The 24960-nt window shown below is 52.2% G+C and overlaps 1 protein-coding gene across 1 annotated transcript in view; it reads right to left on the reverse strand.

Moving 5' to 3' along the window:
* OTOG (otogelin) overlaps positions 1–24960 on the reverse strand; it is a 90310-nt gene that overhangs the window by 28458 nt on the left and 36892 nt on the right. Inside the window, exons 24-39 of the mRNA XM_072793691.1 lie at positions 22112–22219; positions 21599–21737; positions 19860–19994; positions 19436–19582; positions 18980–19099; positions 17054–17170; positions 16219–16375; positions 13154–13180; positions 10525–10692; positions 7639–7917; positions 5650–5767; positions 4853–4932; positions 2553–4363; positions 1592–1760; positions 1137–1282; positions 465–554 (exon numbers count right to left, since the gene is read on the reverse strand). Of these exons, the coding sequence (XP_072649792.1) occupies positions 465–554; positions 1137–1282; positions 1592–1760; positions 2553–4363; positions 4853–4932; positions 5650–5767; positions 7639–7917; positions 10525–10692; positions 13154–13180; positions 16219–16375; positions 17054–17170; positions 18980–19099; positions 19436–19582; positions 19860–19994; positions 21599–21737; positions 22112–22219 (3811 nt within the window). The remainder of the gene's footprint in view (positions 1–464; positions 555–1136; positions 1283–1591; positions 1761–2552; positions 4364–4852; positions 4933–5649; positions 5768–7638; positions 7918–10524; positions 10693–13153; positions 13181–16218; positions 16376–17053; positions 17171–18979; positions 19100–19435; positions 19583–19859; positions 19995–21598; positions 21738–22111; positions 22220–24960) is intronic.

Below are 24960 nucleotides of genomic sequence, written 5' to 3' on the forward strand. Positions count from 1 at the left end.
AGGAGGGTACCACACAGGGTGGGGTGCAGTTGGACACCAGCCTCATTGGCAGAGGTGGGCTTAATGTAAAACTCCTGAAGCTTAAAATCAGGGCTCCTCACTTATACAGCCCCCTTCTTGGAAGGGGCTCTAGAAATGTGTCAATGGGCATATATTTTTATAAAGACTGCAGAAGTAGATATTTTAACCACAATCATTTGAGGTCACTGTCCCTTGCCATTCTAACTTCTCCTCATTCACAATATTCCTCCTGGTACCTGTCCTCCTCTGACATTAGAGTGTCCACAAATGGTTTAATTAAAATCACTTACAAATATATCCACTTTTGCACTATTCTTCTTTAAAAGGGTCCCTCCCCACCCTTGCCCCCAGTCATGAATAAGCCTCAAGACCTCTCCAACCCTGGATGCCTTGCTCCTTGCCTGATTGCAGCCCTAGGAAGAACTGGCTTTTGAGGCACTCACCTTCCGGCTGAAACGGTCAATGGTGACCTGATGGGTCAGGTGAGTCACATTCAGCATCACCAGACAGAACGGGGGCCAGTTCAGGTGCCCCTACAGAGAGAGCCCAAACCTCATCAGCTCAGAGCCCAGTCCTGTTGCCTCCTCCTCCTGGGGAGCCACTGTGAGCACACTTTCCCTGCCACCCCCTCTCAACACACCAGAGGCACTCGTCAGAGCCGTGCAGATGCTGCACAGAATCCCATGGAACATTTCTGGTTCTACCTGACTGCCTGTAAGCCCAGGAGCAAAAACAAACCAAAAAACCCTGCCTCCTTCCACCTGGCTCATGAGGATATCCTAGGAGGTGATTCTCTGCAGCCAGCATCCTTGGCCACAGGCCATACCCCTGAGGGGTATCCCAGCTCCTCTGCACTTGGAGCCTCCCACCTGGGCCTACGCAGCTGGGACAAGCTGAGAATGGTGCAGGGCCCAGGGAGGGCCAGGAGGCAGTGTGCTCCACTCACCGTTTCTCCCCATATCCATTCCGGGAAACCCCTGACAGAAGGAGCTACTAGGGGCTTCTGCCTCTGTCCTCGCCGCTGGCACCCCTCAAAACCCAATTCAGTACTCAATCTCCCTCCAAACCTAGTCAAATCCTGAGCCCCAGCAGGAAAGGGGGCAAGGGGCAGTCACCAGGTTGGCGCTTTTGCAGTCAAGGACATGGACGGTGACCATTTCGCTGGGGCTCTGGGTGAGGATGTAGATAGCCTCCTTGAACAGGGCTACGTGGCTCCCATCGAAGGTCACGAAGCTTAGATCAGGGAAGATTGAGCATCGGCCTGGGGGAGGGACAGGGAAGAGAAGACTAAACAGATGCTTCTGGGGCCAGGGCTACCCAGGAACAAAGGGTAGGCACCTTGGCCTTTTCCTGGGTGATTCGGAGGCCCTGGGGGCTGGAGAGTCACTCAGAGCAGGCATCATAGAGATGAGGTTGCAAGAGTAGGGGACCTGCCAGGTCAGGGGTCACACTGAGACAAGAGATCCCATTAGAGAATACATTCAGGTCAGAGTCACCCTGACGCCAAGCAGCAGACAGGTAAGGGGCCGAGGTCATGCTTGGGGAGGACCTAGTAGACCCCAGGACTCACAGGCACATTCCCAGAGGGGGCAGCAGCGATCGCCGCCCACCCTCACTGCGAGGCCCAGGACCCCACAGCGAGGGGGTGTGGCACCCTGGGGACAGTGCTGGGACTGATTCACTCGGATCAGCTGGCCCTCCAGGCAGATGTGACGGACGCAGTCCTGTTCAGCGATTGGCTAGGGCACAGGGTGGAGGGACAGCATGAGTACCCAGCCCAGGGCAGCAGCCACTCACTACTCCCTGTCTCAAACCTAAGGGCATAAGATCCTTTCCACTGTCGGTCAGAGCAGGGCAGGGGGACCCAGCAGCAAGACAACCAGGGAGTGGGGTCCTCACCCTCCACCCACCCAACATGCCACTGGAACCTGGGGAAGGGCTGAGCATGAGATTGGGGTCAGGGGCCTGACTCCCAGAGACTTCTGCGTATCTGCCCAGCCCTTGTGGAGAGCTCCAGATACACAGGGGTACAGACGCACTAGCTCAGACGCAGAGAAACCTGAGCATACCCATGCGTGCACGTGTGCACACACAACCTCTTTATCTTTCTTACAAAAGCACATACAGTCTTATGACACAATCTATCACACACACAAAGATATATGACTGCTCACCCTGAGTCTCACACACGTAAACTATGCACACATAGGCCCACATGGCTCTACGGACACAAACATACACACACCAGCACACTCGTGTTGTCACACTAAGTCATCCAATCAGCCCTAGGGGAACGATGAGGTTGCTATGACATCAGGGGCCCAGAGCAGCCTGGAGAATTTGTCAGGCTCCAGAGTGTAGGGCAAAGGTGAGGGGGGTGACTGAACCCCCATCCTGCAGCCTGGCGGCTGGTGAAGGAGAAGCTGCCACAGACCATGAGGAATGTGACTCCAGGATGGTGACCCAGCCATGTGGCTGGGGAGAGAGGGGCATGGAGGGACCACACAGAGGTGGGCTGACAAGTCACTCACGACACAGGTAGCAGATGTATCGTCCTCAGTGATGGCTGTCACGGTCACAGCCGAACTCGCTGCGATGCTCTGGGCTGGGGCTGAGCGTCCAGACTGCTTGGTGGTGGCCTCTGCCCCCAGCTCTGCTGGGAGCTGAGGCCCAGCCGAGGTCCCATGGGCCTCGGCCAGCTGAGGGAGCAGAACAAGTGAGCTCTCTCGGGAGGCGGTCCTGGCTGAGACACGACTCAAGGGGTAGGATGTGGGTGCCAGTGGCACTGTGACAGCCCAGGGGCCACCAGCCTCAGGTGCCAAGGTAGCAAGAGTGTGGGCCACAGCAGGTGTGAGTTCTGTGGGCGTACCCTGGGCAGGGCCATATATCCAGGAGGGCAGGGACACTTGCTTGGACAGGATGGCCATCTTCTCCGTGGTGCTCTTCTGTGGGGCAGCAGATAGTGTGGAGGCTGCCCCCCCGGCCATGGCCATGACTCCAGAGGCTGGCAGTGTGGCTCCCGGAAGCAGGCCTGGTGCCGTGCCCGCTGCCTGAGGGGGTGCGTGACTGGGTAGGTCTACCTGGGCCACGACAGCAGGGGTGAGAGGCAGAGCTGAGCTGAGTGTCTGAGTAGGTGCAGTCGTGGCCACAGTGGGAGATGCGGCCTGCTGATGGAGTGGAAGGGTGATGATGGAACCCTTGGACCCACGTGTGGCCACTGGGGCCGAGGTGCCCACCTTGGCCAAGGGCAGGCTGGTATCGAGAGGCAGGCCAGAGAGGAGTTGTGGTGGCCGAGTTGAGTCCAGGGACACAAAGGGTGTGACCCCCAGCCCATGTGCAACTGTGGACTGGCTGGTGGCAGCTGTGGTCCCTGGGGGCAGAGCTGGGGGCCTGGTGGCTCTGGTGGTTTGGTGGGTGGGGTGGAGTGGGGCAGTGGGGACGGGTCTTGGAAGTGAGGATGCTGGTATGCCCGTGGGCTGGGGGGGCCCAGGCTGCCTCTCTGTGGGTGTGGGTGAGCTGCCTCCCAGCTCCCGTCTCTTGGTAGCCAGAGCGCTGACAGGAACCTGTTCTGCTGTTGTTCTACCCTCGGCTAGGGGGCCGCTGGGACTGGAAACGCTCTGGGCCTGTATGGGCTGGGGCATCCCTGTCCTGCTCTTGGCCTTTGTGACTGCAGTTGTCAGCAAAGCCTTGTGGGATCCCAAGGAAGTGGGAAGCCTGGAGGTCACTGCAGGGGAAGCCACAGGCCTGGAGGAGGAACTTGCAGGCAACTCCAGGCTTGGGAAGGGCTGGAGGGGGGTGGTCTTCATAGGCAAGGAGCCAGGGCCTGGTACTGTCACAGCTTTGGTCATGAGTGGGAAGCGAGGTGCAGGGGCTGACTGGGAGGATACTGTGATGTTGGGGATCCCTGCAAAGGTCACGGTCACCCTAGTCGTCTTCACAGCACCTGACCCCATGCTAGGTGTGAGTGTCTGCTGCGGAAGGGCCAGGGATGAGGACTCTGGGGTAAAGGGGGTGGCCAGGTGGCTGGCAGTCACTCTCTTACTGGCTGGGGGCTCTGTGGGGTGGGCAGGGAGGTTGGATGCAGTGACCCCCAGCGGCTGCCACAGCGTGGCCTGGGTAGGGCCTGGAGTCAGCCCTGGCCCCTCAGTAGCTGCCACGGGTGGGTTCAGGGCTGTGGTGAGCGGGGCAGCTGGAGTGAGCCGTGGCCTGTGGGAGGGTGCCCCAGGAGCTTCCTGCGGAAACTGCAGCTCCTTGCCACTGAGAGTGGGCAGCTCTTGACTGGGAGGCAGAGTCTCGTTGCCAAGAGACTCCTCTGTGCGAACCAAATCCACGGGCTCCACGCCTGGGGCAGAGAGAGGAGCTCAAACAGTGGGTGTCTGCTGCCCGCCCCAGGGGGTCTTCACCAGGCAGGGCTGTGAAGTAGGGCTCCTGAGCGAGCACCCGAGGTGAGCCTGGGGAAGGCAGCTTCCAATGGCCAGCCAGGCTGCCTGACCCACCCCGGGGCCTCTGTCCTGTGGTACTGGATGGCTCAGCAGGTCTGGACCCTGCCCTCAAAGCCTGAGCTCAGAGCCAACGGACCTCAGGTCTACCTTTGCCTGTACTGGGTTCCCGCCACCTGGCCCCAAGCCAGTCCCTTCCCCCAATCTGGGCCTCACGTTATTCTGTTTAATAGGAAGAACGAACTGGATGAGGTCCCTGCCTGCTCTAAAGGTCTCCTCCAGAAGCTCCTCTGTTGGCCCTGTTTCTCCAGGGACCTGGGGAATGATTGGTGAAGGAGACCTTGGAGATTTAGAGGAATCTGAGGGAGGGATGAGAAGTCTTGGCCACTCACAGTCCTCCAAGTAGACACATCTCTGTGTGACTTCGTCCAGGACCTTGGGGGTGGGACATGCAGGCACACAGCCTTCTACCCTGAGGACAGAGCAGGGGGCCAGTTAGTAGTCCGAAATATGGGGGTGATCATCTTTCACTTGGATTGAGCACAGCTTCATCCCTCCTTATGACACATGTCACATGAACCTCCAGAGATGCTTATACAGGAGCACATATACCCAAACGTGCATGTTACATGCTTTTGCACACTCCTGCTCCTCAGACCAAGAGGGAAACATGAACGAGGTCTGGTTATGCACATACTTGTGCATGCACACACACATGCTCCTATGTGTCAGCATTTAGGTACGCTGTCACACCTGCAAGACTCAAAAACATTCACACAGGTACATATACATCCAGATGCTCAAAACATCAGTGTATACCTTCCTGCACACACAGCAGCTGCATCAACACCCTGACACATGCAGCTCACACACATGCACATATGCCCAGCTGTGTGCAGCCCATGGACACTGGTATGCCCACACAAATACACACAGGGCCCAACTATATGCACATCATCATACACAAATCAATATTCATATGTGCCCATCCACATAAGTCAGGTTCATTCTGGTACACACATCTGCATACACACACACACCCACAAAACATGTGTTCACAAGTAGGTGTGAGCACACACACACACACCTCAGTACATGCTCATGCCTATGCCTGCAAACCACACACCCACTTACACATGTGTGTGCTCAAATCCACTAATGTACACACCGCGACTCCATGCCCCCTCACCTTGGCACGTCCCGGCAGCTAGCTGCCTGTGGGTCCCGGCAGGTTTGGAAGCAGGGGCTGGTGCAAGCATCGTAGCGCCACTCACAGATGGGGTAGGCAGCCCCTGAGGGCTTGGCATCTGGAAAGGTGACCCGTCCCGAGACTGAGTGAGACTGGGTACCAGCTCAGGGTCAGGTGACAGGACACAGAGGTCATCCTAGCTCAGCCCATCCCCGCCCTGCTCCACAGAAGAGACAAATGGACACATGCAGGAAAAGTAAAGAAAAATCAAGTAAAATGATAACATATAATATAAAATAAAAGCCAACCTAAGGGAAAACTGTACCCCTGTGAGTTGGGGTTGGTGCTGGGGGACCCTTGGGATGGGGCTGTGGAGACTCGGAGTAGGGCCAAGAACCCCAGGGTGGGTGGCTACAGAGCAGTCAGCTGCCAAAGAGAAGGTGGGGACCCCTGATCCTCTCCATAAGGTTGCCCTGTCACCCTGCTCCTCTGGGACATTGGTGGCCAGGCTGGTCCTACACCCTTGGTGGCTAGTAATAATAATAACAAACACAACAGCCAACTCCTAAACAGCACCGAACACAACTTTCAACATCTTCGCAAGTATTTCCTTCTTAATGCTCACAATAATCCTATGATGCAGGACTATCATTATCCCTGTCTTATGGATAAGGAAACTGAGGCACAGACGATGTGGGGAAACTTAAACTGTCCCAGGAGAGATTTCCTCAAAAAAAGGTCCTGTGGCCAGTGCCCTGACAGATGAGGAATCCTCAGAGAAAGCAGACAATGGGGGATGTGGAGGCAGACAAGACCCCAGACCATCTTAGCACAAGTGGCCAGTCTCGGAAACCACGGCCTGAGCAGGGAACGTACGTGGGCTCCGCAACAGGCCAGAGGGAGCAGCCCCACCTGACGCCTCTATCCCCACACTGCTGATGACTGTGAAGAAACCTGCTTTTCTAGGATCCTTGAGACAAGAGCTGAGAATTTACATTTGGAGAGGACCTACTACAAGCCAAGCCTGTGAGATGCAATCCGTCCTCACAATAATCCCGTGAGGCAAACAGCCCCACTGTACAGAGCTGGACGGTGGGCAGCGCTCCTCCGAGTGCCAAGGACTAGGGTGAGGATTTGAACCCAAGGCTTCATTCGACTCTGCCTCAGTGTCTTCCAGAAAGGGACACAAGTCTTGCCATTATAGCCAGTGATGAATCCGTTCATTGGCGGACTCTATAGATGACCACTGAATGTAAGAATGAGCTGGCCCAGGCCTGGTTTGTGGGGGAGGTGATAAATGAAGGGGCTGGTTGGAGATATATTTATGCACACATGTAAACGGATCCATTCATGCAGCACAAAGCGCCCCCACAGGCACAGACATACGTGTGCCCATGCACGAGGCACAGGGGCCTCCCTGGAGTGCTGGAGAAATTGTGATCCCTTCCTGCAGGGTATAAGCAGAGAGCAAGGTCTTGGGGGCAGACCCACCTGGCAGTGGGATGGCAAAGTCCAGGAACCGCCGCCCCCCCCGCCCCGGCCTTAGCTGGAAGGGGCGTGCAGTTGCTCCATTGCTGCTCAGGATGGAGGGCAGAGGGAGACCGCTGCCTCCTCAGCCTGGTGCCCCAGGGAGCGGTCTTTGAGCTCACAGGGCAGGCATGTGTCCCCATCAGCAAGAAACCTGAGCCAGTGGGCTATGCAAGCTGGGGCCAGGAGCACTTCTTACCTTGCTCCCACAAAGCCTGTCCTATTTTTAGACCATGTAATTGGCCCGTGGGTGGAGGCAGGACCCGGGCAGCTGGCTGGGCCCCAGGCCCCACTGCACCCTAGGCCACCGCCATGGAGGTCAGGGCAGTACCCAAAGGTGGCCTCCCTGTACCAGGACAGTGGGAATTCTGCTTCTTGAGGGCAACTGGAAGGATGTGATGGGAGAGGGCAGGAAGGGCTGTCTGAGGAGGGGCTGAGGGTGATGGCAGGGTGGACACCTACCCAGAAGGCGGAAGAACGTGCCCCGGCGGAAGGCCTCCGTGTGCTCATACAGCCGCAGGACCAGCGTGGGGCCCGACACGCAAAGGAAGGACCCAGGCTCGGCCAGTGACTCCAGGGCCACTAGGCCTGCCTGCCATGTCCCCCGGTGCAGTGAGAAGGAGGCATGGTGGTGGAAGGCAACGCTGCCCTGCCACTTAGCCAGCTCCAGAGACCCATTGGCTGTGACATGGAGGAAGAAGTTGGGTCTGTCTGCTGCCTCCAGGGACACCACATCCGGGTCTGTAAAGAGCCAGGTGGATGAGGGGAGCGCCGAGAGGGGTCCAGGTGAGGGGCAGAGCCTGGCATGCATCTGCACTCCATGACTCAGGGCAGCAACACGCCCCGTGGGTTAGCTGAGCCCTGCTCCTCCGTGCCTGCCCACCTCCTTCTGCCTGCTGGCTGCCCCTCTGCACACACCACCTCTCCCTGAGAGAAGTGGAAGGTTAGAGAAGCTGCCAGCTGCCAAACCTCGGGGAGGTGTCTCCCTCCCACCTCCCTTCCCTCCTCCCTCTTTCCTTCCTTTCTCCATCCCTCCCTCCCTCCCTCCCACTCTCCCTCCCTCCATCCATCCCTCTTTTCTTCCCCCCTGTAAGCATTTTGAGGACCCTCTGTGTGCCAGGAGGAATTCAAGATGCTAGGGATACAGCAGTGAACAGAATGACAGAAACGGCCGCCTTGGAGGAGTCATGTTCTATCGGACACACTGGGCAGACAGGTTTGCTGAATGGACAGGTTTCAGGGACCCCAGCTTGGTCCTGCTCCACACAGAATCCCAGAGGGTCAGAGCCAGCAGACTGAAAGGATGTTGAGTCCAGCCCCACAGATGGGAAGACAGTGACCCCAAGAGGGGAAGGGGCTTGCCCTGAGCCCTACAACTGGTCTCCACTGTCCTCTCTCCTGTGTCCACAAAGGCCCAGTTCTAGAAAGTGGGGCTCGTTGCCAGGTGGATAACTTCCTGCATGGGGACCCTGCAGATTTTGTGAGCCTCCAAATCCACAAGCAGGTGTCCAAGAGTCCTGCCCGCCACGACTGGCCATGTTGTGTGCAAGTGACTTAATGTGCCTGAGTTGTCGTGAGGGGCAAACCAATATGGCGCAGGTGAAGGCCTAGCACGGGGCTTGGTGTGTCTTCCCTCCCAGCCCATGTGGCCCTGTCACACCTCCCTGAGCAGCTATGAGGAGACAGGAGGCAACCAGAAGAAGGATTCGTTATTGACAGTAATAACAGTAAATGTTATTTATCAAGGACTTACTATGTGCCAGACACGATGCTAAGCAAGCCCTCTCTACCTGCTGGTTTATTAAATTCCAAGAGAGCCCTAGGAAGTGGCCAATTCATTCATTCAGCAGCTCACGTTTTCGGAGCCCCCATGATGTGCCAAGCGCTGTTGCAGGCACAATGGGAAACAAAAGGACCCAAATCCCTGCCCTGATGGAGCTTACATTCAAGGGGGAGGAAGATAAACATCATAAACAAGTAAAATCTTTAATAGGTTAGCAGGGGATGATCTTGCTATTCCCATGTTACAGAGGAGGAAAGTAAGGCCCAGAGTTGCACTACCGGTGGAAGCGGGAGGCAGGATGGGGAGACCAGGCAGGCTAGAGTCCAGAACCTTAACCTCTGCACAGTCTGCCCCAAGGATGGGATCCAGGAGCAGGCCCAATTGTATCATGATCATATATATCACTTCTGTCTCCTGGATGGGACCGTGGACTTCCAGTGGATGGGGATGTGTCTCTTCCATGCCTGATGCCTCAGTGCTTAGCTCTGTGCCTGGCCTGGGAATAAGGCTCCATGAAAGGGAGGGAGGGGAGGGGGCAGCAGGGGAGGGATGCAGGGGTGGGGAGAGGTCCTCATAACTAGGTAAACTGCAGACCCGGAGAATCTGAGAACTTAATTTCTTAGGCTAGGATGAACTCTCTGAGAAGTCTTGGGTCATGGTTCCAGTTGATGCTGGGCTGGGCCGCATCCCTGCAGTTAGGGAGACACTGACCAGATGGGGCCAGTGGGATGTGGGGGTAGAAACACCGATCACAGTGGCACACAGTGGCACACTGGGACACACACAAATAGCCACAGAAAAGACTCCCTAGCACTGGTTGAACTGACGCCTTGGCTGGCCCAGGGCCTAGCAAAATTACATCCAGGCGTCCGTCTGCACCAGGCAAGGGCCCCGCTGCCCCTTAAGCACTACTGAACTCTAAAGGGAGGACACTACAGTGAAGCCAGTCTGGTCTGCAGACTGTCTGAGACCCAGGAGGCTGTGGCTGGTTCCAGGCGTGTCCCAGTTTTGTGTGACATGCCAGCCCAGAACCCAGGATCATAACCCGACCTGCTCCTTCAGTCACAGAAGGAAGCCCCGTTGGAGTCAGCACCTCAGCCAGCTCCCCTAGGGCACTTAGTCTCTCCAGTCTCAAAAATGGAGTGGAGGGGAGGAGGAAGAAGAGGAGGAGGAGAAGCAGGAAGAGATGGATGAAGGTGGAAGGGAGGGAGAGAAGAGGAGGGGGAGAGGGAAGAGGGGGCAGGAAGGAGCGGAGGAGGAGAGGGAGAGGAAGGAGCAGTTGTTGCCACCAGGCTTGCCCAGAACACAGCAATGGTATAAAGCAAGGTACAAAAGTACATCCAGACCTTGGCCTCCCTGCTTTTTCCAGGGAGAAAATGGAAGGTGTCTCTTTGAAAAGACTGACAGGCTGACCCAGAAGCCTGTCTCAGCGGGGAGAGGGGCATCTTTTGGAGCTCCACTTTTCTCCAGCTACTGCAGATTGCTTAGGGCCTCAGCATCCTCCCCTCCTCTGGCAACTGCCTCCCTCCCCCAAGGGCTGGGGTGGGGCTGCAGGTAGGCCTTACCGTGAGCCTTGGCCTTGTATAGGGCAGCTGTCAGCAGGAAGTTCACAACGTCCCCTGGAGCCACGTCCTCTGTGCTCACTAGGACTATGGCACCACCTGCTGCCTTGCTGGCTACCAGGGCACTGCCAGCTGCCACACTGGCCAGTTGGTAGGGACCCTTACCTAGTGCTGGAGAGAAGGGGCCCAATCGTGAGGCCTGCCCCCATGCATCTCTGCCCACCTCCCATCCTGCCAGCGGTGGGGAACAGAGGCTAGAGAGCTACTCTCAGCCACCTTGCTCACCCCAGGCCCCAGGGAGCTTGATTCCACAAGAAGGGACATGTACTCCAGGCTGTCAGGCCCTGATGGGAAGGGACTGACTCTCTGCACAGCATCTGAACAATTTCACAGGAAACCTGGGCACGGGGCCACCCATGGGAGATATCTGTTCCACCCCCACCTTCACCTCAGCAAATGTCTCTCCTTGGGCCTGTCCCACAGCCACTACTCTATTTGGGGTAGTGAGTCCTCTGAGACTCAACATCGGACCTAGTCTCTGTCCACCCAAGCCCTGAGGGATGGAAGCTGGAAGTCTCTGGCTCAACGTTAGTGTTTACTTACTTCTCTCAAATGTATCATTTTTGTGTCTCTTGGGTTCCTAGTTGTTGGTATAGGTTACAGAGAGTCATGGGTGCCTTATAGCCAACCTCCCTGCCCCTGGTGTGCCTCCGGCCTCCAGTGTTTCCTGCCCACAGGTGCCTGAGTCACCTTTCTAGCCACACTCGCTGCTGGGACTCATCCATGGCTCCCCATTGCCCTCACAATGGAACCCAAGAGCCCAACTTGAATCCAGGGACCCTGGATGCCCCGAACCCCACCTACCTCCCCACACCCTTGAACTTCTCTGGCTCTTCCTTGAAAGAGCCATGCTGTGTTCCACCTCATGCCTCTCCTCATGCTGTCCGCCCACTCAGACTAGTCCTCCCTGTTTTGTGCCTGGCAAACGCCTACTCAACCTTTGGGGCCCAGCTCAAATGTCACCTCCTTGGCGAAGCTCTCCCTGCACCCTCTCCCGCCACACACAAACGTCATCCCTCCTCCTCTGCACTCCACCAGCCCTTGGAGCATGGCACGCACTGATCACAGCTCTTATGATGAGGATCTCGATGGTGGACCGACATCTGTCCCCCGAACCAGATGGGAAACAGGCAATGCTATGCTAGGTAAATGCATAACAAACTCTCAAACAAACAAACAAAACCCCAGTTTGAAGCGCTGGTGGATTCCCATGGTGTGAATGTGCATGGCAGTGGCCAGTTTCAAACTACCAAATGGATGTGGAGTTAGGACCACACGATGGCTAGAGAGCCAGGGTGAGCCAGCTCCAGCACACCCCTGTGACAGGCCTCTTGACCACTGATTCCCCAGCACCCAGCAAGGGCCCGGACCAGAGAAAATGTTGGTAGAAGACAGAGCAAGGAATGGATGGGTAGGTGGATGAGTAGGTGGAGGATGCTAGAAACAGCTTGTCCTTTGCCAGTTACTGCCACCCAAAATGCCACAGAAGGGAGAAAACTCTGCTCAGAGCTGTCTTGCTGAAATGTCTTGCCTGATGTCAGAGAGACCTTGCCTGTCCCAGCAACTGCGATTCTCCTGTTACAGATTCATTCCTATAAGGAAAGCTTCCTCATAGCCAGGAGGAAGCCCTTGGCCATCAGTAGTCCCTAGGGGCTAACATTTTGGAGGGTCTGTAGTCACCAAATTATCATGCTTCACCCTGGTCCAGCTCTCATCTTGCAGACCCCCTAACTGGCATCCAGGCCTCTAGTCTGTCCCCCACTATATTTCACCTGCTATACTCTCTGCTGGTGGGACAATCCTTAACCCCAAATCTGATAATGCAGGTAACTAAGAACAAAGCCTTGGGCCTAAACGCACAAAGGCCTGCTCCTGGCATGGTACCTGGAAGGGGATGGGGAGCAGGGCTCAGAAGTCAAAGGTGAATGGTACCAAGGACCTGATGAGCATCTAATTCTGCCAAGATCTGACTTCCCACCCTATTGCCTATGACCCTAGTGATTAAAATGAATAATGAGCTCTAACGCTGGACATTAGCCTCCCTCAGGTCTTTAGTCGTGACCTGTGCTTTCACCCTAGCTAATGCAGAAGTTGGAGCATATCCTGGTACCCTGTGACTTTGGCTAAATTTGAAGATGAATCTGACAGGCTGAGCCAAGCTATAGGTTTTGCCCCAGCCATCCGAAGAAAGAGCAGCTTGCATTTGCCTTTGCCACTCAAAAGTTCAGGAGATTTAAGACAATATTCCATGAGCCTAATGAGCTAGAGTTTTTAGGTGCAAATGGGGTTTTTACTTCCTGGTGAAGCTGCCCTGGGTAAAAACAACTCCCAAGAAGCTGGCCTGGCCTAGATTCTACAGTGGTGCTGCAGGAGCTTCTAAAGACAGAGTTCTGGGGCATCCCTGGCCTCTGCACTGTGTGGGTCCTCTCTGCATGGTGGGATCCCTCCTTGCACCATGTCACAGCTCTTCCAGGGCCAGCAGCGTCTTAGGATGGTCGATGCTGTTATGGCATCAAGGCAGGGCTAGCAATATCTCAGCCCCCCAGGCTTCACTTGGGGAGGATGGGCTTACCTTTGTTAAAGAAGTCACAGTCATATGCTGAAAGAGAGAGAACAAGACTTCTTGAGAAGCCTGGGACAGATGGGCAGAGCCAAGGCCCCTAGCATCCCAGCTGTCCCAGAACTGGCCTGCCTCCCAAACTCCAAGATTTAGGCATGGTCATTTGATTCGGATATCTTAAGGTGTAGGAGATACTGTAGCTCCTCTCTGTGCCCCCAGCACAAAGCTCAAAGCCTGGCCTGGAGTAGGCACTCAGCATGTATCGAGTGAATGAAAGTGAATGGGTGAATGAGTGAATGGATGTTGGACAGGATGGTGCATTTTGTGTGGCTCCAAAGGGCAAGGTTAGAGTCAAGGAGCAGAAACTCCAATCACAAATGTTATAGCAGGTCCTGGAGAATGCAAGCACAAGGTAGAAGCTGGTATTTCAAGAACCTTGGGTGTAAGGGAACCAGGAGCTCCAGGACCCAAGGCTCTTTCAGGCCTCTGGGTGTATTCTCCAGCAGGAGGTGACAAGCTCCTCCAAGTGTGTGCTCAGTGCACCCTCTAGTGGTCTGGCCCAGCACCGCAGCCTGATGCCCAGGCGCCTCAGCCATGGATTCTTTCAAACTGGGGCAAACTAGGTACTTGGCAGGGGCACCTAGAGCCAGAAGCAAGACCACCAGGAGCCAGTGGGCAGACCACAGATAAAGGCTGAGGAGGATCCTCCCTCACTCATAGGCATGGTCTAAACACAGCCACCAACTCCACCCCATACCCAAATACCATGATCAACACTATCTCTTTGCATTTGGCGCTGACCTCTAGAAAGAACACAAGCACTGAGATTGACCCACCATGTGGCTATGGGAAAGTGATCACTTCTCTTCATTTGCTGACTCAAATGAATTCTAAATTTAGATCTTGGAGTCTCTGGTATCAAGTGTGTACCACCGGGTCAGTGGGAGGTAGCCCTGAACTCACAGACCTGAGTTCAAACTCCATCTCTTTCACTCTTCAACTGTGTATACTGGGGCAAGTTACCAACCTCTCTGAAATTCAGTGCCCTTTTCTATAATATGGGACCACCGGTTGCATCTACCCCACAGTTTTGTGAGTCCTGGGCTAGAGTAAATAAGAATCTACCTTGTGTGCAAAATGTAAGGAGGCATCAAAAATCCCAACAATTAAGATATATAATATTTTAATACACTGTTTTAATTTTTTAAATTAATGCAAAATATCTATGGTGAACAAAATATCAAAAATTTAAAATAAGGACAGGATCGATGATAGCGCCGAGCCACACTGGATCCTGAAGCAAAAGGGAAAATCAATACCATTGATCCTGTCATTACCTAAAACTTTGACATTCTGTTCATCAAAGCCAAAGATATTTTTGCATTAAGTTTGACTTTTAAAAAATGTTACCTTAAAATGTGATCTATCTCCACTATTGAGTTTTTGGTGCTCCCTTAAATCTTGTGTCCTAGGTGAGGTGTTCCTAGTCCTGAATATTAATGAGCTAATACACAGAAAGCACAGGGCCTGATATGCGGCAGATCCTCGGTAAATCTGCGCTCCCTTCTCCTTCATGAAGGAATCTTATCTGAGAAACAGAGGGAGGGCCACAGAGCATGACCATAGAGCATCTGGACTGGAAGGGTCTTAGAGGAAACAGGGTGGAGGAAAGGGAGGCCAGAGGCAGATACTGCTCTATCTTCTTCCTAGGGTCAGCCTGCCTGGGGCTCTCAGGGCTCAGGACATGCCAGCACCTGTGTCCCCACAAGAAACGACAGCAACCTCAAGCAAGAGCATAGAGCACTGTGCCAAGTGCTTTACATGTGCTCACTCATTGAAATCTCACAGCACCCTGCAAGGTAGGTACAGTTCTCCTAACCCTGAAGTATAAGAGTGTGAAGAACATGCCCCAGGTCACCCTGCTGGGTTGGGGCTAGGGCCTGAACCCAGATAGTCTGGCCCCAGAGCCTGTGTCATAACCACTGCCCCCCAAGGCGAGGCATGCTTGCACCAGGGAGATCATCGGTGTGCCGGAACAAATAATAAACAATAAGTTAATTAGTAATATAACTTTCTATATATTTTATTTCATTTTTAATATTTAATTTTGTATTTCCTTTATGATACAGTTACACTAATACTAATATGTGTGTATGTGTATATATATATGTATGTATATGTATCTATGTATGTGTATGCATGCATGCTTGAAAAAAAAAAAAACAAAAACAAAAAAAAAATAAAGAAATATTTTTACTGGATGGGGCTTGCAACCCAAAGCATATGCAGACCACCACTGCTCCATATAAACTGATGTCTTGGGATCCCTGGGTGGCACAGCGGTTTGGCGCCTGCCTTTGGCCCAGGGCGCCATCCTGGAGACCCGGGATCGAATCCCACATCGGGCTCCTGGTGCATGGAGCCTGCTTCTCCCTCTGCCTATGTCTCTGCCTCTCTCTCTCTCTCTCTCTCTGTGTGTGTGACTATCATAAATAAAATTTTAAAAAATTAAAATTAAAAAAAAATTAAAAAAAAAATAAACCGATGTCTTGTGCTGCCTCTGATGGGGCCTGTGTGTCTTAGCTGACACAGGGCTTTTAATTCACTATCCCCTTTGATCCTCACAATATACCTGGTGGGGCAGGTCTATTCCTACTTTTCAGATGAGAAAACAGCCCCGAAGGCTGGGTGACTTGTTGGAGGCCACGCAGCTTTTAAATGGCAGCTGTGGGTCTGAAAGGTCTGGGCTCTTGACTCCTCTGGTAAAGTGGCTAAGAGCACAGGTTTGCAGCCAGGCCATCTGACGTTGAGCCTTGACTCCACCACTAAGCTGTGTGGCCTCGAGCGTGGCACTTATCTCCCTCTCTGTCTAACCTGTTTCCCAATCATAAAACAGAAATAAACTCCTGTTTCACAGGGTATTATTTTAAGAATTCAATGAAAGATTTGGGCAAACCGGTTGGGGCCTGGCACATACTAAGTACTCGATAAATGCTGGTCAGAGCGAGGGCAGCCCACAGGCCTGCCCACAGAGGGGCTCCCACTCCCCACCTTGCGCAACTGGTCTGGATACTCACGGCAGAGGCGTGGGGTCCGCCAGTCCACAGCCACCCCATGCTGGCAGCACTGGTGGGCATAGGCAGACACGCTGGCACAGAAACACTCACAGTCACCGCCCCGGCTGCAGCCACACGTGTCCGTCAAGCAGTTTGAGTAAAACCAAGTGACATCAACCTGGGGGAAATCAGAGGAAGGCTCCTGAAGGTTAGCCCTTTGGCTTCTCAGCTGACGCCCCCTAGCATCAGGGAGCAGCATAAACATGAAAGGACCACAGGCCAGAGTGAGTGAGCTGCCAGGGTGGGGTGAGAGGTGGCCGGCTCAGACGGAATCAACTCCATGGTCCAGGCAGACCCGACCTCTGAGAACCAAGCTCTCCCCTTCCTCCCCTATGCTACTGGATCCAGAGGCAAAGGGTGTGGGTGAGAAACAGAAGGAGGTGGGGGGGGGGCAGGAACTCCCCGCCAGGGCCAGGCCGACAGAGCCCTCGAGGCCCTGGGGGTGCCATGCAGAGCTAAGCGCCAGCCCCCCTCTGTCTCCACAGAGGGCAGAACCAGCAGCAGGCCGATGCCACAGTTGAGGAGAACTTCCTCATCAGGAGGAAAAGCCAGACTGAGGTCGGTTTAGAAAAGGCATGGAAGCTGTTTGTCTGGCTGACTGTCCTGGGTCATCTGGGGAAACAGGATGGGCTCATCTGAGCAGGCTGGAGGCAGGAGATTGGCAGAGGTGGATCTGCTTTCTAGACCTGAGGTGCCTCTCCCAGGCACGGGCAGGGGAGCAGTTGCGGTCTAAGAACAGAAGGATCCCAGGAAGGTGGGGAGGGGCTCAGGAGGGCGGAGGCTGGGGTCCACTCACCACAGGGTGGCAGGTCTCAAACACCTCACTGAGCAGGATGCTGCACTCTTTTCTGGCAAATGGTTCCCGGAGAGGATTCAGGACACACGTGTCCCAGGGGTCAAGGGTGTCTGGGCACTGAGAGGCAAAGGCAGGGCTGTTGATCTCTTTATGCCCACAATGCCTGTTGCCTGGTGGGGTGGACAGACTCTTGGAGTGGCCCCTACTTCCCCCAACTCCTGAGGTTCAAATCCCTGTATAATCCCTGCCCCTAGCATGTGGGAAGGGCCTACAACTTGCTTCAAACTCACAAAAGAAGGCAAAGGTGATCCCATAGATACAGCTATGTGTATGTGATTGCATTTTTATGCTACATGGATGGCAGATCCATCTCCCTGGAGTCTCTCCCCTGCTGGCTGTTGAGGAAGCAAGCAGCCATGCAGGGGGGGGTCTCACATGGTAGGAATGGAGAGTGGTCTCTAGGAGCTGAGGGTCCTCTCCGGCCAACAGTTAGCAAAAAACACTGACGTTCTCAGTTCTATGGTTGCAAGGAACTGAATGCTGCTGACAAACACCCAAGTAGGTGGGGAAGGAGATACCTCCCCAGTTGAAGCTCCAGATGAGAGCCCAGCCCTGGCTGACACCTTGGTTGAGCCTGCGATACCCCAAGCAGAGAATCCATGACTAATAGCTAATACAGACTGCCCCAATGTCTGCTGAGCCTCCTTTATCAGTCCTGCATGCTCGCCAGAGCCCCCCAGGATATGCCAACGGGATTATAGAGAGAGGAACAGCAGAAAGGAAGCAGACGAGGAGAGCAGTAAAGGTTAGTCATCCTCTCTGCTTCTCTAAAATGGGGGTAGGCGAGAGCACACTCTTCTGAGGCTACAAGAGCAGCCCTGTCTATCTGAGGATTACACGGGGCTTCAAGCCATGACTGTCCCATGCGCCCAGTCTACATAAGCTCATCATGGTCTACTCCTCAACAGAGAATGAGGGACCCAAGATGACTCAGCCCAGGAAAGGCAAATATGTAACCCTCACATCACTACTCCCTGCTGCTGCCCCCATAGCAGACATAACTAATCAATCACAGTTCTCCTTCTAGCTGAGCCTGACACAAGTCTTAGACATTTCTCAGCACAGCTTCCCAGGCTGCCTCTTCTGACAGATCAGAGTTGTTACTAGAGATTAAATCCATTCACTGTCCCTCTCCTGGCACAGCTTCTTCACAGAGGACCACAGAGAGAAGGAGCTTACTCAAGGTCGCCCAGCAAGTCACTGGATGACCCAAGACAAGAACCTCAGTCTCCGGCTCTCAATTCATTCAGTGCTGTCTCACCTGCCATAGCTCACAACTTGGGGGCCTCAGCCATCTCCCAAAACCCAGCATCAAAGATAAGCAGTGACACCCTCCTCATTTCTGCCTCTGCTGAAGCTGTCCTCCTTCTCAGAGGCCTTCTCTTTGACACATTCATCTTTCCAAACACGGCCTATCCTTTAAACACCAGTCTACTCCCACCTCCTTCAGGAAGTCTTCTCTGATTGCCTCAGCCCACATGGGTCTCTCTTGGACTCTCCTCTGGACCAGACCTAGTGCGGGCACTGGGGGCACAGAGATGGTCCAGATGGTCATGTTTCAACAAGCCTTATCTTCCCTAGTAGGTAGGTGGTCATTTCTCCTAGGACAAAAACTTCATGTCCTCTTCAGCCCCCACTCTCCCACGAGGGCTTGACCCAGGGCACATGTGCAGCCTGATTTGTGAGAGGGGTGGTATGTCCTCAGGCCACAGGACAAAGTCTAAGGCTGAGGACGCCAGGTCAGAGGCTGAGAGAACAATGGCAGGAACAGTCTCACACCAGTACCTCTGACCTGGGGCCAGGTACCCCCAGTGCTGGCCAGGGCCCACTTGAGTGAGGGAGCAAGCCAGCCGAGGGAGGCTTTACCTCAACTGCAGCCCAGCTGCCGCCAAACTCCTGGGGGTTAGTTAGCTCTAAATTCTCCGGAGTCCTCATCTCATTGATGGTTTTTAAGTCAAAGTTCCCACAGAGTCCCGCCAGCTGGCCCTGGAGGAAGAGAGGACATTGCAGTCACAACTTGGGGGCCTCAGCCATCTCCCAAAACCCAGGGACACCCAGAATGACCAACCACTGGCAGAGGAGTTGCCATGACCCCAGGAGTCTGTCATTGACTCAGAAGCAATTTCTGGAGTCACAGTATAAAGAGGATAGGAGAGGAGTCAGAGGAGAAAGGCACAGAGTGGGATGGGGGCAGACAGGACAGGAGGCATGGTACTCCAGGCTCCTTGGTGAGGGTACAGCTCGTGCGAGGATGCCCAGTGGCCTGGATCAGCCCCAGGCAGGAGTACAGGGCCCTGGCAGGGTCACTGCTCAGGCAAGTACCTGCCACTGTGGCCCAGCCTGGATGTGCACTGTGGTTCTCTGGTCCCACAAGAGGGTGATGTGCTCCCTTGGGAAATGAACCAGCGTGAAAAACCCTGCTTGCCACGTGTGGACCTCCTGCTTCTCATCCAGGAAGCTCTCAGGACTCTAGAGGGACAGCGATGGGCATTCCTGAGGCCTGAGTGTCCTCCAACACCAGGGTCAGCTGCCCAGCCCCAGGAACTCACACCCCCCTCACATCCTGACACTGACTTCTATGCTCCTGACTCTGACCAAGGAGTTCAATCTGGGCTGCTGACTCAATAGCTCCAAGGAATCTGGCCCTTCTCCAAGGAACTGGGTCCTCAGCCCTCTTCCCCCTCCCCCTCCAGCCCCTGTTAACATACAAACTCTCTGTACAGCCTGAACCAGAACCAGGCCTTACAGGACTTCCTGAGTCGTCATCAAAGATAAGCAGTGAGTTTCCAACGTTGATGGAAATAAACTTCCTACAGATGATGCCAGAGCTGTAGCAGTCTACATTCTCTACAATCACAGAGAAACTGAAATCCGAAGTGCTCTGAGGAGAAAATAAGTTAGTTCAGTAAAGCCAGGGGGAGAAAAGAGCCTGCTGCCAGGCACAGAGGTAGTGGGACATGAACTCTGAGGTGCTTTTCAATCCACTTATACTTCCTATTAGCTGTGTGACTTTGGGCAACTTCAGCTCTCTGAAGCTCAATTTCATTGTTGGGGGCCTAGTACCTAGTGCATGTAGTCACTCTCCAAAAAATACTGGATGGAGGATGGATGAATGGATGAATAGATGGATGTATAATAGGGATGACTTGTGCTGACAGGGGGCACTGTCTTAGATACATGGTGATGGTAGTGTAAGCCTTTCTAGAGGGCAAATCGCAAGCACTGGATAACATTTTATGTGTACACAACTTTTTATAGCAATTTCACTTCAAAGAATCTAGAGATACATTCACAAAAGTATTCACTGAGCATTTAAATTTCAGCAACAACCGAAGCGTCTGGCAAAGGGAGGGTGGATAATAAAACAAACTAGAGAATGTCCTCTCTGCAGAATTTTACAGAAAGAAGAAAGCAGCATGTACTGATTGTATAAAGACTAAGGTATATAGTATTAAGCGAATAAAACAAATTGTAGAATCCTAACCATATAAACAAAGTGCATGTGTGTGCGTGCGTGTATCTGTATCATGGAAGATGACCTTGCAGGATTCACACCTAACTGTTGTGAGCAGTGAATGGGAACAGAAGAGCTGTGAAGGGAAATATTTATTTTTAATATATGTTTCTACGTTGTTTTAAATGTCAGTGAAGATCACACATTACCTTTGAAATTTAATAGTTAAAATAGGGTCAATTATCTGTGTCTTCGGGTTACAGAAATTATGTGAAAGACCCCCATACGATGCCTGCCCCATAGATGGGACTCATTCCATAAAAGGTTCATCATTATTATTACTCTTACTATTATATAATGAGATAGGCCTGTAGCAAAATCCAGGTCCCCTGGGCGTGTCTCTGACACTCTCCCACCTGCCCTCTTGGTATCCTTTTTCTCCTCCTGGAGAGGATCCTGCCTATACTATGCCTCCCACCCCACATCACCATCCCTTTTCCTTCACAGGAGCTGACAGCTTTAGCACACCAAATTTCCCGTCCGATTTCTTGGTTCAAACCCTGATAGCAGTTCTGCCACTGCCTGGTGGTGTGACCTTGGGCAAGACACCTAACTTCTCTAAGCCTTAAGTTGTTGCATCTATAATGTGAGGTCAATAAACTCTACTTCATAAGGTTGCTGTGAGAATTAAGTGAAATAATCCATGAAATCGGCTCAGCAGACCACCAGGCACACAATAAAAGCTCAAAAAAACATTAGTTCTTATTACAGACAGGAGAACCATTGGGACTCCGTGGGACAAGGCTATACTGGTGAGTGGACAGGCAGTGGGATATTATGTGACTGCGAGCTCTGTCTAGTGGAGCCTGCTCCTCAGCACTTCTTTCAGGCTCTAGATAGCTTAGATCCTTCCACCCACCCAATTACGCATCAGACTAGAGTCTGGAACATCATCATGCCTGACAGGTCCTCAGCTTCAGCCGCCCTGGGTCCCCATACAGCCAGCTGGGCAGACACACCCAGGCACTCACCTTGACCAGGTGCACTTTGCATGTCCCCACGAAGTCAAATGGGAGCCCATCAAATGTGCGGTAATGCCGGTCACCATAGGCCGTACAGGTGGAAGCACAGGGGTGGAGAGAGCACTGGAACGAGCCCTGCTGGCACACACTGAAACACAGGTGCCCAGACCAGCTCACAGGGCACACTCCCACATACTCTGAATATCCCCAGCAGAGCCATGGCCTATAGAGCACCCACTATGTGCCCTTTGGGCTAGGGGGTCACAAACACCATCAACCTCCAACAGTAGCCTGGAGGTCACAAAATCACATTCGTGTAAACATTTATAAGGCATCCCCCAAATATCTACCTATGCATACACTTGTATATATACACACATCCCTGTGTGACACACAAACACATAATACGGGCACGAACATGCTGGAAAGGGGAATGCTAGTCTGTGCTCACGTTCATGCTTCTCATATCCATCCTCATCCCCAGCAAAAAGTAGAGCCTGAATGGTACCTCCAGGTACTTACCAGGTATGGCAGGGAGACATGACCTGGTCCCCAGGGAAATATTCCTTCCCTTTCCAAGTACATGGGCAATCTTCTGGCAGGAAACATGCATCCCCATGTCTGAGTAAGCTGTAGGGACACAGCAAGCAGGTGATTAGGAAAGCACCCTTCCCATACCTGCCATCTATGGAGGACCTGCATCCACAGGGATACTGTAGGACAGCTCTCAGCATTTACCCAGAAGAAACTGACCATGTACCCACCTACCATCCTCAGAGTAGGGCTCAGAGTAGCCCTCAGAGTAGGGCTCAGAGGTAACTTAGTAACTAGAAAATTTGAAGACAGACTTGGCCTACCTTGGAACCTCTGCCATTTATCAGGAAGCAAGGCTCAGCTATACCAGCCCCATCTCCCACAGCCAGGCTGGATGCCAGTTGTCCCTTAGCCACTAGCTATATATTAATGAACAGATGATGAACATGGGCATTTGCCCCCCTACCCGAGTTGCTTATGGAGCAACCAGTAGACCTGCATTAAAAAGAAATGTTAGGGGCGCCTGGGTGATTCAGTTGGTTAGGTGTCCGACTCTTGATTTCAGCTAAGGTCATGATCTCCAGGTCCTGAGATCAAGCCCCTTGTTGGGCTCCACACTGGACACAGAGCCTGCTTAAGATTCTCTCTCCCCTTCTCCCCCTTCCCTTCCCTGACCCTGCTCACATGCACTCTCCCTATTAAAAAAAAAAAATGGGGATCCCTGGGTGGCTCAGCAGTTTAGTGCCTGCCTTTGGTCCAGGGTGCGATCCTGGAGTCCCGGGATCGAGTCCCACATCAGGCTCCCGGCATGGAGCCTGCTTCTCCCTCCTCCTGTGTCTCTGCCTCTCTCTCTCTCTCTCTCTGTCTATCATAAATAAATAAATCTTAAAAAAAAAAAAGAAACGTTAAAGGAAGTTTTTCAGGAAGACAAACTCAGATTCACATGAAGGAATGAAGAGCTCTAAAAATAGAAAATATGTTGATAAATAATTCTAGAAATTGTTGCTTAATTTCTTTAAGAGATAACTTGAACACTTAGAGCAAGGTTAACATCAATGAATTGTGAGGTTTATAAAATATGTAGAATTAGGGATGCATGGACGGCTCAGTGGTTAAGCTCGGCTTTCAGCTCAGGGTGTGATCCTGGGGTTCAGGGATCAAGTCCCGCATCAGGATCCCTGAGGTGAGTCTGCTTCTTCCTCTGCCTATGTCTCTTCCTCTCTCTGTGTGTCTGTCATGAATAAATAAATAAAATCTTTAAAAAAAATAAAAAAATATGTAGAATTAAAATGTACAACAATAATATCACAAAGGACAAGGAATAAGTAAGTGAAAGTATGCTGGTACAAGTATTCTTCAGAAAGTGGTAAAATAATAATTCATAGTAGACTGATAAATGGAAGATACATATTGTAATCCCTAGAAAAACCACAAAAATAAAAATGCCAAGATATATCACTAAAAATGAAATAAAGGGGCAGCCTGGGTGGCTCAGTGGTTTAGTGCCACCTTCAGCCCAGGGCATGATCCTGGAGACCTGGGATCAAGTCCTCCGTCGGGCTCCCTGCAGGGAGCCTGCTTCTCCCTCTGCCTATCTCTGCCTCTCTGTGTGTGTGTGTCTCTCATGGGTAAATAAATAGAAATCTTTAAAAATAAAAAAAAATAAAAAGTAAATAAAGTAAATAAAATAGAATATTAAAAAATACTTAAGCCCCCAAAAGGCAGAAAAGACCAAAAAAAAAAAAAAAAAACCAATAGGACAAACAAATAACAAGATGATAGTATTAAACCCCATCTAATTACATTAAATCCAAATGTATAAACTCTTCAATGAAAAGGAAGAAACTAGGGGCGCCAGGGTGGCTCAGTCAGTTGAGTGACTGCCTTCAGCTCAGGTCATGATCCCAGAGTCCTGGGATCAAGCCCTGTTGAGAGGGAGCCTGCTTCTCCCTCTCCTCCCCACTATGCTATCTCAGTCGCTATCCCTGTTTCTCTCTCTCTCTCTCTCTCTCTCTCAAAATAAATAAATAAAATCTTTAAAAAAATAAAATAAATAAAAGGGATAAACTGTAACATTGGCTAAAAAAAGCAAGACCCAACTGCATCCTGTTAACAGAAGACACAACTGAAATATAAAGGCACAGGTAAGTTAAAAGTAAAATTATAGGAAAAAATACCATGCAAACAGCTGTTCTAAGAAAGATGGAGTGGCTTTAATAACATGAGACAAAGTAAACTTCAAGCCAAGTAGCATTAACAGAAATAGGAGAGAGAGTTCATGACAACAAGAGTCCATTTATCAAGAGAATATAACAATCCCAAATGGGCATGCACAAAGTAACAGAGCTTAAAAACAGAAGCAAAAACTCACAGAAACTAAAAGGAATAAGAAACAAATCCACGATCATAGTTCAAGATCTCAACATTCCATTAATGATAGAAAGAACAAAAACTTTTCAAAGATCCAGATCTGACCCACTCTGACAATGCTCTTGACTTAACTATTTAAAAACTCTTCTGTAGAGAACAAGATGGAGTCACTCATGTCAAGCAGTGGCCCGTGTCCAACAGTGACAAGAGCAGCTAAGGGCCTGGCAGACTGAGGCCAGCACCAGCCGATGTCACCCTCAGAACTGACAGCCAGCAGAAACAGAGGACGTCCATCTATGAAGGCCCAAGACTGATTAAATCCCTTTTAAAAGGGAAGATTTTTGCCACAAACTGTCAAACTCCTCAGATACGGACTCCCTTATGCCTGACCACTTCCAAAAAGGCAGATGCTGCCGAAGGTTCTGTATGATTGGTCGCTGAACAGAACAGAGATCCTTCACCCGCTG

This window comes from Canis lupus, chromosome 23 (assembly GCF_048164855.1).
Source record: "Canis lupus baileyi chromosome 23, mCanLup2.hap1, whole genome shotgun sequence".
Taxonomy (NCBI): Eukaryota; Metazoa; Chordata; class Mammalia; order Carnivora; family Canidae; genus Canis; species Canis lupus.